The sequence below is a fragment of the Bidens hawaiensis genome, unplaced genomic scaffold, assembly GCF_021521415.1.
Source record: "Bidens hawaiensis isolate Kalapana, Puna unplaced genomic scaffold, B.hawaiensis_p1.1 tig00031765_1, whole genome shotgun sequence".
Lineage (NCBI taxonomy): Eukaryota > Viridiplantae > Streptophyta > Magnoliopsida > Asterales > Asteraceae > Bidens > Bidens hawaiensis.
Window position 1 is genome coordinate 4081 of NW_027495363.1, and position 16978 is coordinate 21058.

A 16978-nucleotide genomic window follows, 5' to 3' on the forward strand; every position below is an offset into this window, starting at 1 on the left:
GACTTTTAATAAGTAAATCAAAATTGCTTATTTCAAAACAAAGAAATTAAGTCGATGGCTTTAGGGGCTTTTGCATTCAATTATTATCGGGTCAGAACCGGATTAAACCGAAAACAATACTATAAAGGTAAAAGGGCTGGGAACTTCAACCAAAATCAAGAACAGAACAAGATAAGTTATATTTGGATTCTAGCGTGTCAAGTTACACGGGTTTGGCATGTACAACGCTCAATCCTAGTTATAACAAATTGTCCTTGTAGACTAGTATAATATTCAATTATAACAAATTGTCCTTGTAGACTGGTATAAAACAAAATTCACGTGCCATTTTGTACTTCAATAAGACAAGATTAATTATGTACAACCCTGACACCAAATCATGTTGCTTTGTACCATCAAAGCACGCCTAATTATGTACCCATCAAGTTGTCCTGATGGTAATGTGCAGAAGCAGGAATAATGTGAAAAATGAAATTAGGACTGGCTTAATATCAGCGGTTAGCATGTGCCTAAACAAAGCATTTTTAGTGTATATTCTAACAAAATGCATAAGATAACTTAGATCACATACTTCAATATCACAAACATCAATATCATAGAGAATCAGAGATGTTAATTATCCTCACATTTAGTCAATAATGCATTCATAAAACACAATTTAAATCTCTCACATTTAGTCAATAATGCATCCATAAAACACAACTTAAATCTCCAAATATGTAAAACTTGATGTCCTTAGTCTTCTACTCTCTCTGGTGGAAGTCCACACGGCAACAGCATTTTCTGCGAAACAAAAAAAAACTAAATTAAACCATCTGCAAATAATCTCGAGAAACAGGAAACAGGTATTACTTAAAAGGTCGAATAAAACCGATACAGAATCCATATCACATTTATCTGAATGACCCTATATTGAAAGATAAAAAAATAATAATAGAAAAGTTGAACATGAAAAACACCTGCATAAAATTGTAGCGTTCTCTCCCAATCGATTCATTCTCCGCTATTGCAAAATAAGCGAGCATAGGATAATGACCAACATATGAAGCATAGCTGTCTCGCTGGATATTAACCGCCCATTCACTTCAAGAAAACAAGAAAATAAACGGGTTTACTTTCATAATGAAAAAGTCACTATTTTTATAACATGAAACTGTAAAATATTAACAGAAAAGATAGAAAAAAAAACTTACAATCTGCTCATGTCTGCATGTCCTGTTCCTACATACTTAGCTTGCAGATGCTCAAGTTGGGAGTTGATAATAAACCTGTCACTAGCCTGCCAAAAATAATAAAACGTTATTTTAATTAATATATGTCATGAAATTATCAACATAAATAGAAAGACAGATAAACATTACATTGTACCAGTCAGATACAATATAAGGGTACCCAAACAAAGAGGTTTAGAACAAAAACTCAAGAGACATATCACAGTTAAGAATAGTTTAGAACATATGTTGTTTGTTAAATGATGACTTCTTCAAGTAGTTTTAAGATCAAACATTTATGTATCACATTAACCGGTGATAGTGTTGTAAAAATCGCGATAGTCATTGATTTATTGGCGATTCATCGCTAATCGGTACGCTACAGATTTGATTTCAACAACAAAATAGGTAGTCCATCAGTCAAAGCTGGCTCAAATCATTCAACATCTATCAAGATCTTTAAGGTATTTGAAAATTTCTACTTATATTAAAATTTTGATATTACATATTAAATTTCAATCTGAACCGGCCGACTAGCACCTGCCGCCTAGCTAGTTCTACAACACTGACTGACTGGTGAAATATTAGTTTGTTCAACTGTGACTTAGTTAAACTTTTTTGTAACCTGAACTTTCTTCCAATAATAATAACAACAACAACAACAACAACAACAATAACAATAATAACAATAACAATAATAATAATAATAATAGTTTCAGATAAACAAGTATGAATATCAAGTATTAATTACCTGCATATTAACCCGGTTGATATAAGTTGAGATTATTATATCCTCCAAAAGCTGCAATGAAGAAATTTGTAACAAAACTTTAGAATTAATATCAAAACCTAAAAAGAGATGAACCCAGCTAACCTACTGTTCAGTTCTAGTCAAATTAGAGCAACATATTGCAAATTGATACTCAATTTCTAGGGTTTTTTTTTTACAGTAATTGACAAATCAGGGTTTAAAAACACGATTTTTTGTTTATAGGGTTTCAGTAATTAAGTATGGAGAAAACCTAACCATGAAATTGAATATATATTGAGAAGTAATAAAGAGATTAATAATATTATAAACCTGCAACAGCCAAACAGATCGGTGGTAGCCGCCGGGGCAATGAGCTGAGCCGGTGAGATTTTGAGAAGGATTTTGTTGACTGCTTTTTTAGTGTAGTAATATTATTGGAAGTTTTTAGATTGATGAAATATAGGCATAAGTTTTATTTCTTATGTTTTCAGCACCAATGTTTACCTTTTTTCTAAACAAATAGTAGCTTTTTTTAAACGGCAATTTTAATTATTGACGGGCCACTGACTTACTCGCTCATCTTTACTCATACGTGAGAAAGCCCACCGGCCTAACATGGAACTTTTTTTTATATATTTTTAATCACAACCAATACCTTTTTTAAATTAAAGTCTTTGGATATTTCACCTTAAACTACTTGGGCTAGGGATGATCGTTTTCGATACCGGTACCGATTTGGTACAGAATCGATGCCAAGTTTTAATTTTCAGTATCGATATGGTTCGGTACAGTACCGATATTCCCCAAATTTTGCACGAAATACCAGTACCGAACCAAACATCTCAGTGCCGTACTGGTACCAAATATTTTCAATTTTAGGGATCAGTACCAGTAACGTCCCTAACTTGGGCTAGCGATCATTGATGTGTAACAACAAATAGTTATCTTTTAACAGTTAAATACACACTACCAGCAAATAAAGGCTAATTAAGTTGAAAGTTTGTGTGATCAACCTTAACTTTATACGTTGTTCGCTATGGTAGATTTAATCTTTGTATGTCAACAATTGATATCATTATCATAAAGCGCAACTAAATACTTATATCACATCGATCTTTTGTATATTGTTGTGGTCAGTGGCGGAACTTGAACATTTAAACAGGAGGGGCCGAAATATATTCTAATAAATCCAATAATTAACATTCGCTTCTTCAGCGAAGGACGGTATGCGGTCGGTGTTTGGAGAATATGAGATGACATACTTTTGTGCGAGTAAGGAGAAAATGGTGTCATCTCTTGTTAATACTTTACATGATGAATCGATTATTGGAACGTGCTTAGACACTATTAATGACATAATCAGAAACTTTTGATCCAATAGTCGATATATATATATATATATATTACTAATGTAAAATAAAATTGAATAAGTAAATCAATAGAGTGGGATAAATTTTATTTAATTTATTTGACAATAGTCTTGAATGATAGCAGCTTTATATTAGATAAAATTACACGAATACCCCTATTTCCCTACCATCTTCACAACACTCTATTTTCATTTTCCTATCATTGATCTTCTTCTTCACAGATATAAAAAAAAGTTATGGTGAATCTTTGTTGTCCACTTTTTCTTCTTTTCCATGACCTCATAGCTTGTCTCTTTTAACCTCCGCTAGTGTGCCGGCCGGAAAACTCATCCAACTTCAAATCCATTGCTTTTCACTTTTCAGAGCTATATAACATACTTCTAAATCTAAAATCCGAGGGGGGGGGGGGCACAACCCCTCCCCGCCCTTCACATGTTCCGCCAATGGTTGTGGTTTGGCCAAATTTATTGTAGCGGACTTAAATATGAAAGTACTTTGAGTAATTGATGTATTTGATAGTGAAAGGTCTATCAACACCACAAAGGAGTGAATGAAATGAATTTAGTTGAATAACCTTTGTATTTTACTCTTGATCTATCTTCTATAATTTGTTGTAATTGTGATTATATGATAGATCATAGAGAGTGACACATATATTAGTTATGCATACACGAAAGTTTAAAACAAATAAACTATGTGTATAACGTGCATGGTTATATACATGTGTAATTATGAAAAATGGTTGTGTAATTATTTATATAAGGACACGTGTTGTCTTTTAATGACTTTATACGCTTTGTATGATAAAAACTCTTTGTATAGTAATTCTGTCTTATAAAATTAAATACAACATAATAAATAAAAATTCAAATAATTTATCCAAATGAGTTTAAAAATTCCATTGAATTATATATATATATATATATATATATTTTGAACAGTTTGGCTCACTGGCAATGCACACCCCCTAACACCTAAAGGACCCGGGTTCGAATCTCCCAGAGAGAGGGACCTTTCAACCTAAAATGGTATTTTTTTTGCTCCGCAGAGACTCGAACATAGGCCACCACCCGGGCGGGACCCTCGCAAGCGAGTTATCCCCCCACCTCCGACCAGCTGGGCTGGACCTCATCGGGCTGGACCTCGCAAGCGAATTATATGTTAATATGAAAAACCAACTTGCAAATTAGGTTCTGACATGAAAACAACAACTCTAATTTATGGGTTTTGATAAGCTGTCAGTCTGCACAGACATGGAGAGAAAGAGAACATATGTGGTGAGAAGACATGGCGGTTGGGGTCCATGGGTAGAGGAAATGCCCACAGTTTTGGAGGGAGTAGAGATAGGGAGAAATGAGCTAGGGTGGTCATGGGGGCATTGGCAAGAGAGAACGTTGTAATTAGTCTTCAGGTCTAATAATATAGGAGTGATTTTTTAATTAGGAATTTTTATAGTTTCAAAGTTTAAAATCTGATTTAATGAGGTTCTCTCACAGTGGAAAGTTTTCTTCCTTATAATTTTTTTAATGAGTTTGGCCTTGAGCATCAAAAGCAATATAGACGTTTAATATTACGTGTCAAAAAAGCTCACTCGGATATTGGAAATAGTTTCAAACACTGTTTAAATAAAAAAGCAAACAAGACAATGCCAACATAAAGAATGGATAGAGTGGTCTATAAGTTACAATATCAACATATACCTCCAATATGGTTCACAATCAAAATTGTTCACGGTCAATATCAACATATACCTCCAATGCTGGCTATACCGAACTATTCATAAAACTACCTCAATCAATTAAGAAACATGTTCCAGAGTTCTGAATAATTCACATAAGCAACTTCACCCCGCCCTCACCACATGAACCACCCTCGTCGTCATCCGAACCATCCCCACTAGCCCCTGAACCATCTTCTTTCTTCTCCACAGAACCATCCCCACTAGCCCCTAAACCATCTTCTTTCTTCTCCTCAGCACCATCACGTTTACCATCTTCCCCTTCACCACCGCAACCTGTTTCTTTCCCACCACCGTTTTAACCACTACAATTTCATCCTTCACTTCCACGCTACCATCAAGAGAACCGGCGTCGGCTACCAAACTACCAAAAGCTACCAAACTACTACCAATGATACCCCACTCAATTAGTTAAAAATGTTCAAGATATCTGCATAATCTAGAGTAACATCCGAACCAACTTCACCCTCATCACCTGAACCACCCTCATCATCCGAACCACCCTCTTTCTTCTCCACAGAAGCCCCTAAACAATCTTCACCATCTTCTTTACTCTCTTCACCACCATCCTCACTAGCCCTCTCCTCATCACCACCCAAACCTGTTTCTTTCTCATTCCCAACACCGTCATTCAACACTTCAGTTTCATCATTCACTCCGATGCTACGAGAACCGACACCATAACCTTTCAAAAACTTACTAATGCGGCATGCATCAGCAACAATCCCTAACCCCGCCCTAGCCTTGTTCAGGGTTAGTCCAGACAATTTCTTCTTAATAGATCCAACGGCGGAACCTTTACCATCGCCGCCGCCGCCGGAACCTTTACCACCTTCGATGGAACCTGCCTTCACCTTCATATCATTTTCAGACTTCTTACCCCCGACGGAACCTACCTTCGTTTCAGAGCCGCCGGAACCTTCACCACCATCGCTGGCGACGGAATCTTCACCACCGGAACCTTCATTACCTCCGACGTTGACGGAACCAGCCTTCAAAGTGTTCATATCATCTTCACACTTCTTATTATCAACAGCAACAACATCAGCCGGCTCCTTGCCACGGCGAGCTATGGCGGCATCAGCCGGCTCAACAACAACAACATCAGCCGACTCCTTGCCACGGTGACCTCCACGGTGGCGAGTTACAGCGGCATCAGCCGGCTCAACTGTGATACCCGGAAAATAAAAAGTATTATTATATTCCATAAACGAGATTAAGACATGTTTATGCTGGATTAAGTGAAGACTAAGACTCATAAGTTAAATATAGTATGTTAAGCTAAGAATGAAGCGAATATATACATTGTGAAACATGTGAGAAGTGAGACGGAATAAAGAAATTCCGGTGATAAATGACGGAGAAACGAACTTATTCGGTTAAACGTGTGAAAATTCAACCTGACATTCGAGAAAATTTCCAGGGGTGAATCTAGTTGAATATTTTAGAGGATCGAAAACCGAGAACGAAGGCGAAAACGTGACTCAATTCTGAGTTATAACGAAACGGGAAAATGCAAATTAATATTTCCAAACACGTTCGTTTAAGCACATGTACCGATGAGCTTGTAAAAGTTAATACTATCGCCATATTTGAGGTTTGTAATTTAGATAAAATAAATCAAATAGACACGATAAGTTTGGATGAGTTGTTTTTTTTGGAAAAAACAACCACACTAGTTTTATTAAGTTCGGAGTAACACAGAACTGACACCAAAGTAACGATCGTCAATAATTTATTAGCGGAAATCATAAGCTAGAGAGACAATTTTAAGTAGAGATTGAAATAAACATTTTGACGAAATATATTTAGAAAATATAACGTCACTTTAGGTAGCGGGTTCGTTGAAGCGAGAGATCGAAACGCGAGCGCAAAACGCGTTTAAAACCGCACTATATAAGTGGGCCTACCCCCACTTTACATTCATTTCAACCTCATAATTCTGCATTTTAGAGAGAGGTTAGAGAATTCCGGCAAGGTGGCCGGCGGCCGATGACAGTCCGGCGGCGGCTGACGGTGGCCGGTGGTGGTCCGGCGCGGTGGTCTGGTGGCGGCCGAAGCCCGTCTTCTACCCGGAACCATTTTTCGACGTCCCGAACGCGATGGTAAGCTCCGTTTGTCCTAAATCTGAGCTTAAGTTCATTAAAAACTCGTTTTAAAATCTGGACAGATTGTATTAGTCTTGCATGTCCACAAAGATTGGTCTATATCTAACGGTCCGATCATCTTGATATTTTTATAGAGGGTTCATAACCCATAGATAATCATTTTTAACGGTGGAGATGAGGATCGGAGTTGATTACGTTGGGTTTCTAAACCCATTTTAGTGTTCAGCTCGCTGGGCGGATTTTGAAAATGCAGCTCTGAAGAAATGAAGATTCCCGTAGATCAACCATCGGATTGAGCTGAAACTTTCGGTGAACCTTACTAACAGATAGATCTTTGATTTCATCAAAGGAATCGATGATCAGATTTATGGATGGTGAGTTATAAGCTTCGTAAGTTACTGGTCAAATTTTAGAACGAAAATAGTTTCTTAAAATGAGTTGCATGTAGGTTTTGAGGTATCGTATGGACGATCCGAGACCAGAGAAATGTACTACCTATACCTCCAATATAATATTGTTCACAATCAATCAAATTTTTTCAGTCAATATTAACCTATACCTACCTCCAATCAATTTATATCCCCCTCCAAAAGCTATCAAACTACTACCAATGATACCCCACTCAATTAGTTAAAAATGTTCAAGATATCTGCATAATCTAGAGTAACATCCGAACCAACTTCACCCTCATCACCTGAACCACCCTCATCATCCGAACCACCCTCTTTCTTCTCCACATAAGCCCCTAAACCTTCTTCACCATCTTCTTTACTCTCTTCACCACCATCCTCACTAGCCCTCTCCTCATCACCACCCAAACCTGTTTCTTTCCCATTCCCAATACCGTCCTTCAACACTTCAGTTTCATCATTCACTACGATGCTACGAGAACCGACACCATAACCTTTCAAAAACTTACTAATGCGGCATGCATCAGCAACAATCCCTAACCCCACCCTAGCCTTGTTCAGGGTTAGTCCAGACAATTTCTTCTTAATAGATCCAGCGGCGAAACCTTTACCATCGCCGCCGCCGCCGGAACCTTCACCACCTTCGACGGAACCTGCCTGCACCTTCATATCATTTTCAGACTTCTTACCTCCGACGGAACCTACCTTCGTTTCAGAGCCGCCGGAACCTTCACCACCATCGCCGGCGACGGAATCTTCACCACCGGAACCTTCATCACCTCCGCCGCTGACAGAACCAGCCTTCAAAGTCTTCATATCATCTTCACACTTCTTATTATCAACAGCAACAACATCTGCCGGCTCGTTGCCACAGAGACCTCTACTGCGGCGAGCTACGGCGGCATCAACTGGCTCAACAGCAACAACATAAACAAGTCGAGCCAATGACTTGGACAACAAGGAATTTATTTATTAATTATTGTTTAAATATGTTTTACTATTTAGTAATTGAGTATGATAAAGAGTTAGTATTTTAGTCTAATTAGATTTTCATGTTTAAACTAGTATATATACCCGAGCTTGTGGGTTATATTATGGCGATTTTAAGAATTGTAATTTTTGAGCTAATGAGAATTACAAAGATCAAGCTTGTGATCTAAACTATTGTTTTGTGTTTATTCACCAAACTTCAACCACCGTCGCCGCCTTTGGTATCTTCACCACCGCAGCCACCGGAACCTTCACCTCCTTCGCCGCAAGGGCAGATTCAAGGCCAAATGACGGTGGGCAAAGGCCCACCGTCCGACCCATGTGCAACCTATTTTCTTAGTGTAGTTAATAGCCCGATATTCTTGTTAAAGCTCAAGTGCCCACCCTCCGATTGTCGGATTTCATGTTAACCGGAATATGCTATGGGAAAGCTCCGTTGAACCTCAAACTCATAACTATTCTCTCATTAAACATGAATAAAAGTGTAAAGTAAGAGCTATATACAAGGGAACAAAATAGTGAGTGAGAGAGAGAGAGAGAGAGAGAAAAGTGTAGAATATAAAGAAAAAGAAGGTGAGTTTCTTCTGACTAAAAGATTGATTGAGTACTATTTCATATTAATTAAATTGTTTTTCTTTTTACCCTTTCAAGACACAGTTTTTAACATCTTGTGACCATTAATTTTTCAAAAATTATTCATTTTAACAAAGTAGTATGTAACGTTTATCCATTAAATTTATCTAATAAACTATTACTACTTAAATTTGAGTTTAAAAATTGAATACGAATTATATTTTTATATTGTTTAAGTTATGTTGTATCTAACAATTTTACTTGTCATTTTATATATACTATTGTTTTATTTAATTGCTATCATTTTTGAAATCTTATCTAACAAAAATCTGCATTTATAATTTGCGTTGATTGTTTTGTTTGTGTGAAAACATATTTAGTTTTCATCTATGAAATCTTAACTTGTAAAAGTAAATTTTTTATCTTAATGTTATCAAATATATATAATTATTTATAGAAAGTCGGGAAAGGGCCCTGAAAGTTCTTTTTGCTTCGGACCTTCATAATGATTTGGCAAACCCTGTTGCTTTTGACCATACCCATTTTTTACCCGATTATTTCGTGCCCAGCCTAGTGAAAATTCCTGGATCCGCCTCTGCATGCCGTCGACAGAACCTGCCTTCAAAACCTTCATATCCTCTTCAGACTTCTTATTAACAACCTTCGTTTCAAAGTTATCAACAATTACATCCGCCACAATACTATTCTCTATAGGCACATTCTGGCCGCCATAGCTACGGCCGCGACCTATGGTGACATCAGGCTCAACCACAACCTGCTCATTGCCACCACGGCTAAGGCGACCGCCACCGTTACGGTCGCGGCCTATGGCGAAATCAGGCACAACCACAACCTTCTCATTGCCACGACGACCGCCACCACCGCGAACACTAGCGCGGACGGACTTGATCTTAGACAAAACTTTCTTCACTTTAATTGACTGAGTTTTTACCGAGTTTGACTGAGGTTTGACTAAACTGTTATGAGATATTGATGTGTGAGAGAGTGAGGGTTAAAGATTGATGTGTGGCTGTGATGAAATGAAGTGTGAGTTTGTTACATAACACGGTGATCTAACAGTGAAAATTAACCGATAAAGAAACACAATTGTTATAACTGATCTGACGGTGAAAATTAACCGATAAAGAAGCACAATGGTACTTCAATTGGATCGATGACGTGGAAATGAATTTATATATATAACATTTATTAAAATACAATTCTATATTATTTAATTTTAAACAACAAAAATAAATTAAAGCAAAACATCAATCAAACAATGAATCAACCAAACCAAACCAATAGTAATAGTCAAGTTAATCGTTGGCGAAGCTTGAATTTGGAATGAAGTTTACAAGTTTTATGAAAAAAACTAGTTTTTATCCCTCGTATTACGGGGGTTGTTTTATATTATTTGTTTCTAATATTTATTTATCTTTTGAATTTTTATTATTTTTATTGTATGAAAGTTAATAATATACTTATGGTTTGATAATAAATTGTTTCACAAATAAATGATATGTTCTAACCCGGTTTAAATGTAATGTTTTAACCCGTTAATTTGGCATCCAGTTGGAATAATTGGTACAATACTTTTACAGAATGTAAATCTAAAATGTATATATGTTGATGCTTTTACTAAACTTTTAAACAATTATTTATATAGTCAGCAATACTTAGCACAAACACACAAATAAACATAAGAATACATGATTATCATGAATCCCGTTTGGATTCAAACAAAAATCACCAAAAATTCATAAATTATTAATTTCATCAGTAAATACATGCCTCATCGATAAATTCATATACATTCAACTAGACGTGCATACACTATAGCAGCCAAAAGTAATAGATTCCCCTGCCAAACACACGTATTCACTTATTCGTAATAGTTTCAATATGGCAATGAGGCAAAACAAGCCACTTTACTCGATTTCTCATATTATTCATATATTTTGTATTATTTGCGGCTCACATAATATGATCACTAATCAAGTAGGTGATCTTTGTCACAGTTATTAAATCAAACCATTAAACAATATGTTCGAACACTTAGGGAGCTCAACACCACATTCCATAGCAACTCGTTGAGCATCCTATCGAGTGACATACTGGCGAAAGGTCGGGTTCTAAAGGTATCCACATAAATAAGCCTCTAGCACAACAATCACTCGATGGTGGTTGAGGGGACGTGATCGCACCAACACACGCCAGGAGCTCCATGTAGACGTAGTTGCAGTTAGTCGCTACCGAGCCATGAGTATAATCATCAACGCAAAAAGAACAAGTGAACAACCATACAAAATATGTTGTCAAATATCTTCCTATTTAAAAGGACTTAAAAGTTGAAGTGTTGTGGTTTCAGCAAACGGGGTGTGACACAATTTATAAGGGAAACAAAAGTGAGTAGGTAAAAGAGTTAATGTCATTTTTCTTTAACCGTAAATTAAGTGACCATGCTTGTCAATTAAATTTCCTGATAATGCACTTACTTCCATGAGAGGTATCAATATGTTTTAACATATTTAAGATAGAAACACTAGTTTAGAAAAGGGATGATTGTGAACCCTACAATCTCTAACACTAAAGTTGGCCATGTGAGAATTAAAGAGTAAAAGGCGTAGACTTCGGTAAATAAGCAATTTTTGTTTATCGTTATAAATTGATATCATACACTAAAAGATACATCTTGCATCTATTTCTTGGTTTTCAACAGGCGGGTGTTGACTATTTTTTCTCTATACATACATAGAGAACAGTCTGCAAAATTGTTCTTTTTCACTTTGCATATATGAAGATTTGAAAACACACTTTGGCCATTAACTTACTAACATAAATAGAAGTACAAAGCTAACGTACTTGAGCATCAAAAGTAATATAAATGGTTGATATTTCGTGTCAAAAAAGCTCACTCGGATATTAGAAATAGTTTCAAACATTGTTTAAAAAAAAGCAAACAAGACAATGCCAACGTGAAGAAGGGATAGAGGGGTCCGTAAGCCCTACTAAAAAAAGCAAACAAGACAATGCCAACATGAAGAAGGGATAGAGGGGTCCGTAGTATTAGGGTTTAGCCCATTTTGTTGATTTACATTAACTTCTAAATGAAATTTCAATCTTATATAATTTATATTTGTCATAAAAAAACCTTGTTATTTAAAGCCGACTTAAATGAATGCTTTTACATCGACTGACTAACCAAACAAACCGAAAACCATCATGATACACAACTGAAGATTTAATTCGAACGATTAAATACATTAAGTTAATAATTTTAAATTTAAATTAACAAATTATAAAAAACTCATTTAGATAATTCAAATACCAGTCTCTGGTGAACATGTTAGTAATTCACGATGAATATTCCAAGGCAGTACATGACAATATAGTTGTGTGCGTAGTTTAACTCACATAATCTTCTTTAACCCCAGCAAAATTTTTGAAGAGTTGATGCGTGAAACCATACTCGCAAGCAGGGCCGGCTCCGAAAAGACGAAAAATTTTTTGGGCTAAAGGCGAACTTTTTTTTGGGTCTTAAGTAAAAGAAACATTTAGTTGGGTTTAAACAATTTAATTATGAATGAACTTATTTGATTATGATTTAAGTTGTGTAAAAAACGTTTGTATAAAAATAAATTTAAAATTGTCTCAAATAAGACTAGAACACACAACCTTTTGGTTAGATGTCATACCCCTTTACCATTAGACCAAGCTAGTGGTTATGTAATTGTGTTGAAACATTAATTATACACATGTTTTTGATAAAAAATACATATAATTTTTTTTAAAAAAAATTCGGGCCTAGCGGGGTGTCGGGCCTGTGGCCGTCGACTACGCTGCCATGCCTCAAAGACGGCCCTGCTCGCAAGTCAACTTTGCCCTACGCCCCTACATATAGTTTTCTTTTTGACAATATGAAAAAAAATGTAATGTTTTGGTGACGTTAGAAACCTAATAACATCATATAACATATAATAAGTTTTTATTCGGGAAGTTGGTTAAATGGCCGGCTAGAGTTTGTGTGAGCTAGACTATCGGGCTGTGCACGTAATTTTTGAGGGCCTAAAGTTTTTATACATGTATTTAAAAATGTAAACCTTATAAAATACGATTGGACCCTAATCATCTTATAATCATCTCATAATTATTGCGCCAAAACTTTTTTTTAATCCATAATCCATTTAATATAGTTTAAATTGTTGAGGCCAAACCAAAATTAAAAACTAAAAGAATATAAAAACCAAATAAAAAAACAAAGAAATTAGCCGCCGATTGAAATTTCTCCTTGTCTCATCCCTTCTTTGCTGTCAATAATGCTAAGAAAGCTTCACAGGTTATTGCTTAGCCGTTAACTATTACGATATTTGATTTTAATGTATATTTTTGCTATGTTTATTGTTATAACGTTAATCACCGTTTAAAAGAATTAACTTACATTTTTTCGTTACTAGTTAGGGCCTACAAACCTTTTCATTAGCTTGATCGAGTTATTTAAATTCTCGAAGACGACCCTGGTATGACATAATGATGAATTGTAAGAGAACTACAACACATAACAAGGATACAATGTATTGGAATACAATAATTATCAAGCAATTAAATATAACATACATTTTCCATCACAAAATAAGTTTGCCGTATATACAAGCCAACTTTTATGGACTTTCAAGGTAGAAGATAACAACATTTTACGTGATATGGTTTTTAAGGCCAAACGTCAATCGTAGCCTTATGTTACATTTATCGTTTTATTGTGTCTTTAAGTTATCCTCATCTTTCAATTCAGCAATCAAAGTTAAACAAAACAATTTAAAGTTAGTAACACAACATAATGAAAATAATACATAGATGCTATCAAGTACAACCTTGCAAAATGGGATAAGGCAAGGGAACATTGACAACTTATTTCCTCAAACTTTGTAAATGATTTTGCGGATTAAGAACTGATATGAAAGAACAATCGATAAGAACTCAACTGACAGTATTAATCAAACGATTCGATACAAGACGAATTTACAGAGAAGATGAATGAATTGAACTAACCAGACAATTTAAAGAACAAAGTATTATAGACATGTTATTCACCTCTGACCCCATAAACATCCACCACATTTTGAGTAAAAACTTTTCTAACTATCCCAAAGGCCCTGAATTCCGTAAAATATTCGATATTCTTGGAGACGGAATCTTCAACTCTGATCACGAGTTATGGGAAATCCATCGCAAAACAACGAATGTGTCCGTGTTTAAACACCCGCGTTTCCATATGTTGCTCGAAACAACGATCATGAACAAAATTGAGAAAGGGCTTCTCCCGGTTATTAAGCATTATGGGGAGATGGATTTACAGGATATATTTCAAAGGTTTACTTTTGATGCTATATGCTTGTTGCTTTTGGATCATGATCCTGAAAGCTTGTCTGTTAATTTACCGGTCATTCCGTGCGAGAAGGCGGTTCACGGACGCTGAAGAAGCTCTTTTGTGGAGGCATTTTATACCGGAAAAAGTTTGGAAGTTGCAGAAGAGATTTGGATTAGGGAAGGAGAAGAAGCTGAGTGAAGCCTGGAAAGCTTTTGATGAGTTTATATACAAGTGCTTGTCACAAAAAGAGGTAAAACATTGCTAAACTATTTTAATCACTTTGTAGAGAAAGTAACAATTTATAGTAACGAACTTCGTATCAATTGTGTGGTGTGAGTTGTGACACCTAAAAGTGGATAACTGATCAAAACATGGACTAACTTTTTGTAGTAGGTCTTTTTCCAATCTTTTTGTACTTTGTTATAAGAGTTTATTTGAGTATAGAAATTACTTAATTTAGCACGAAACAGGATCAAATACATTTTGTTCTTAACATTAAACAGTGAGAATGAATTTGTTGTTATTATTAGGTTTATTTTTATAGATGTTTGCTGTTATTTTTTGTTCGTATTTGCTAATTTTCGAGTATGAGACGTTATAAGTATTTGCTGATTTATATTTTGTTGTTATTATTAGATTTTTTTCTTTTGCTGTTATAAGTATTTGTTGGTATATGTTGTTATTATTTTGTTCTTGATTTTGATTCTTTTATTGTAATTTTTAGGTTTTTTCTTTGTTATTACAAATCATTGTTTATGTATATTGGTATTGTAGTTGTTATTGTTTCTTACGTTCTCATTTTTTTATAAATTGATATTATTTCCTACATTCTCATGTTAAGATTAAAATGTACAAGAACCTTCCCCTTATGACATCTAAAGGCTGAGTTTTGCTCGTTTAAGTTATAAAATCAAGTTTAAACTCCACTCGTTTCAAGATATGTATTCTTCATACTAAACAAAAGGTATTGTAATTATATAAATAAAAACTCGCCTAGTCAAGGTTGGGCTTAACTCTTAAGTTTATTTATTAAACGAGTTCTCTAGACCAGGGCTTGTTTAGATTAATTAATAGGTTTGATCGGCGCTTTTAGCGAGCTATATTGAGTAGTTCACAGACGACTAAATTTAATCCCTATACAAATTTGTTTAAACCTGTTGTATGAAGGTAAACATTTATATAAAAAAAAAAAAGCTAATAAAAACTAAGGTGTAAATCAATTCATTACACTTCACCTTTAAACACGGAACTAATCACTTATACACATTTATTTGTATGTTCATGGCATCCGAATTATTTTGTCATAGCGTAGAAGGAAAACAAGGAGTCGACGGGCTTGTTAACGTCCGTGATGAGCAGCTTTAGCGGACAAAGTGGGACTTCATGTGACTCAAAAAAGTTCCTAAGGGACACCATACTAAACCTGATGATTGCTGGCAGAGACACAACAAGCACATCCCTTTCTTGGTTCTTCTATCTCCTTGCTCAAAACCCCAGAGTAGAGAACATGATTCGAAAAGAGATCGAGAACAAAACAGGTGGCGGGAAATGGAAACCTTTAGCTATAAAGCAGTTGGAGGGACTCGTTTACCTTCATGGAGGTATATGTGAATCATTAAGGCTATATCCTCCTGTTGCTTTGGAGCACAAAGCTCCATTGAAGGCAGATATCCTCCCAACCGGTCATGTTGTTGATAAAGAGTCAAGGATAATTCTGTCCTTTTACTCGATGGGAAGAATGGAAGGTTTATGGGGGGATGATTGCATGGAGTTTAAGCCAGAAAGATGGATTTCAAAAGACGGGAATGGGATCAAGCATGAGCCGTCTTACAAGTTCCCCGCGTTTCATGCAGGGCCCCGGACATGTTTGGGTAAAGAAATGGGGTTTATTCAGATGAAAATGGTAGTGAGTGCGATTATTTGTAATTATCATGTGGAATTGGTGGAGGGTCATTTGGTTTGCCCGAGTGATTCGATTATACTGCAAATGAAATATGGTTTGAAGGTCATGCTCTTTCCGATCAAGACTGTCAACGAAGGCGGTTGATAATCTCAAACGACGAAGAAGTTGTCAAATATTGGTTACCGTATATTAGTTTACAGTGTTTGGGTGAGGCATATTATGGTGTAATAATATGCTTACGTTTTAACGAATAATTAAAGGCCTCAAGTTTGGTGCTAAGTGGCTATTAAAAAGAGTGCCTTAACCTCCTTTCTACAACCAAAGATCATGCATAATAAGTGTGCTCTTAGTGGATTTATTCAATTTTGAAATAAAATGAGGCTTTTGATGCTACTTTGTTTTAGACACTAATTATTGTTTGTAATAAAACATATTACATATCCACAATAAAAACAATTGTATGATTTGAATTAAGTAGAACTAACAAAGGTAGCAAACCACCTGAACCAAATAGAACTAACAAAGGAATGCAAGCATCTCAACTAAAACACCATACATG

General features: G+C 35.6%; 1 protein-coding gene and 1 pseudogene across 2 annotated transcripts; one reads left to right on the top strand and one right to left on the bottom strand.

Moving 5' to 3' along the window:
* Positions 1–576: 576 nt before the first annotated feature.
* On the bottom strand, positions 577–2379 carry LOC143582490 (uncharacterized protein At4g14342-like). Of its 2 annotated transcripts, none has more exons than XM_077065037.1 (5): positions 2293–2379; positions 1963–2013; positions 1194–1279; positions 960–1083; positions 577–783 (listed from the first exon to the last, which is right to left on the bottom strand). In XM_077065037.1, exons 2-5 carry the CDS (start codon positions 1966–1968, stop codon positions 736–738), a joined length of 264 nt encoding a protein of 87 aa, XP_076921152.1. In that variant the 5' UTR covers positions 1969–2013; positions 2293–2379; the 3' UTR covers positions 577–735. The 2 variants fall into 2 exon arrangements, with proteins under 2 accessions (XP_076921152.1, XP_076921153.1); XM_077065038.1 differs by having other exon boundaries at positions 2287–2379.
* An 11088-nt stretch (positions 2380–13467) lies between these two features.
* On the top strand, positions 13468–16698 carry LOC143582485 (alkane hydroxylase MAH1 pseudogene; annotated as a pseudogene).
* The last annotated feature ends 280 nt before the right edge of the window (positions 16699–16978 follow it).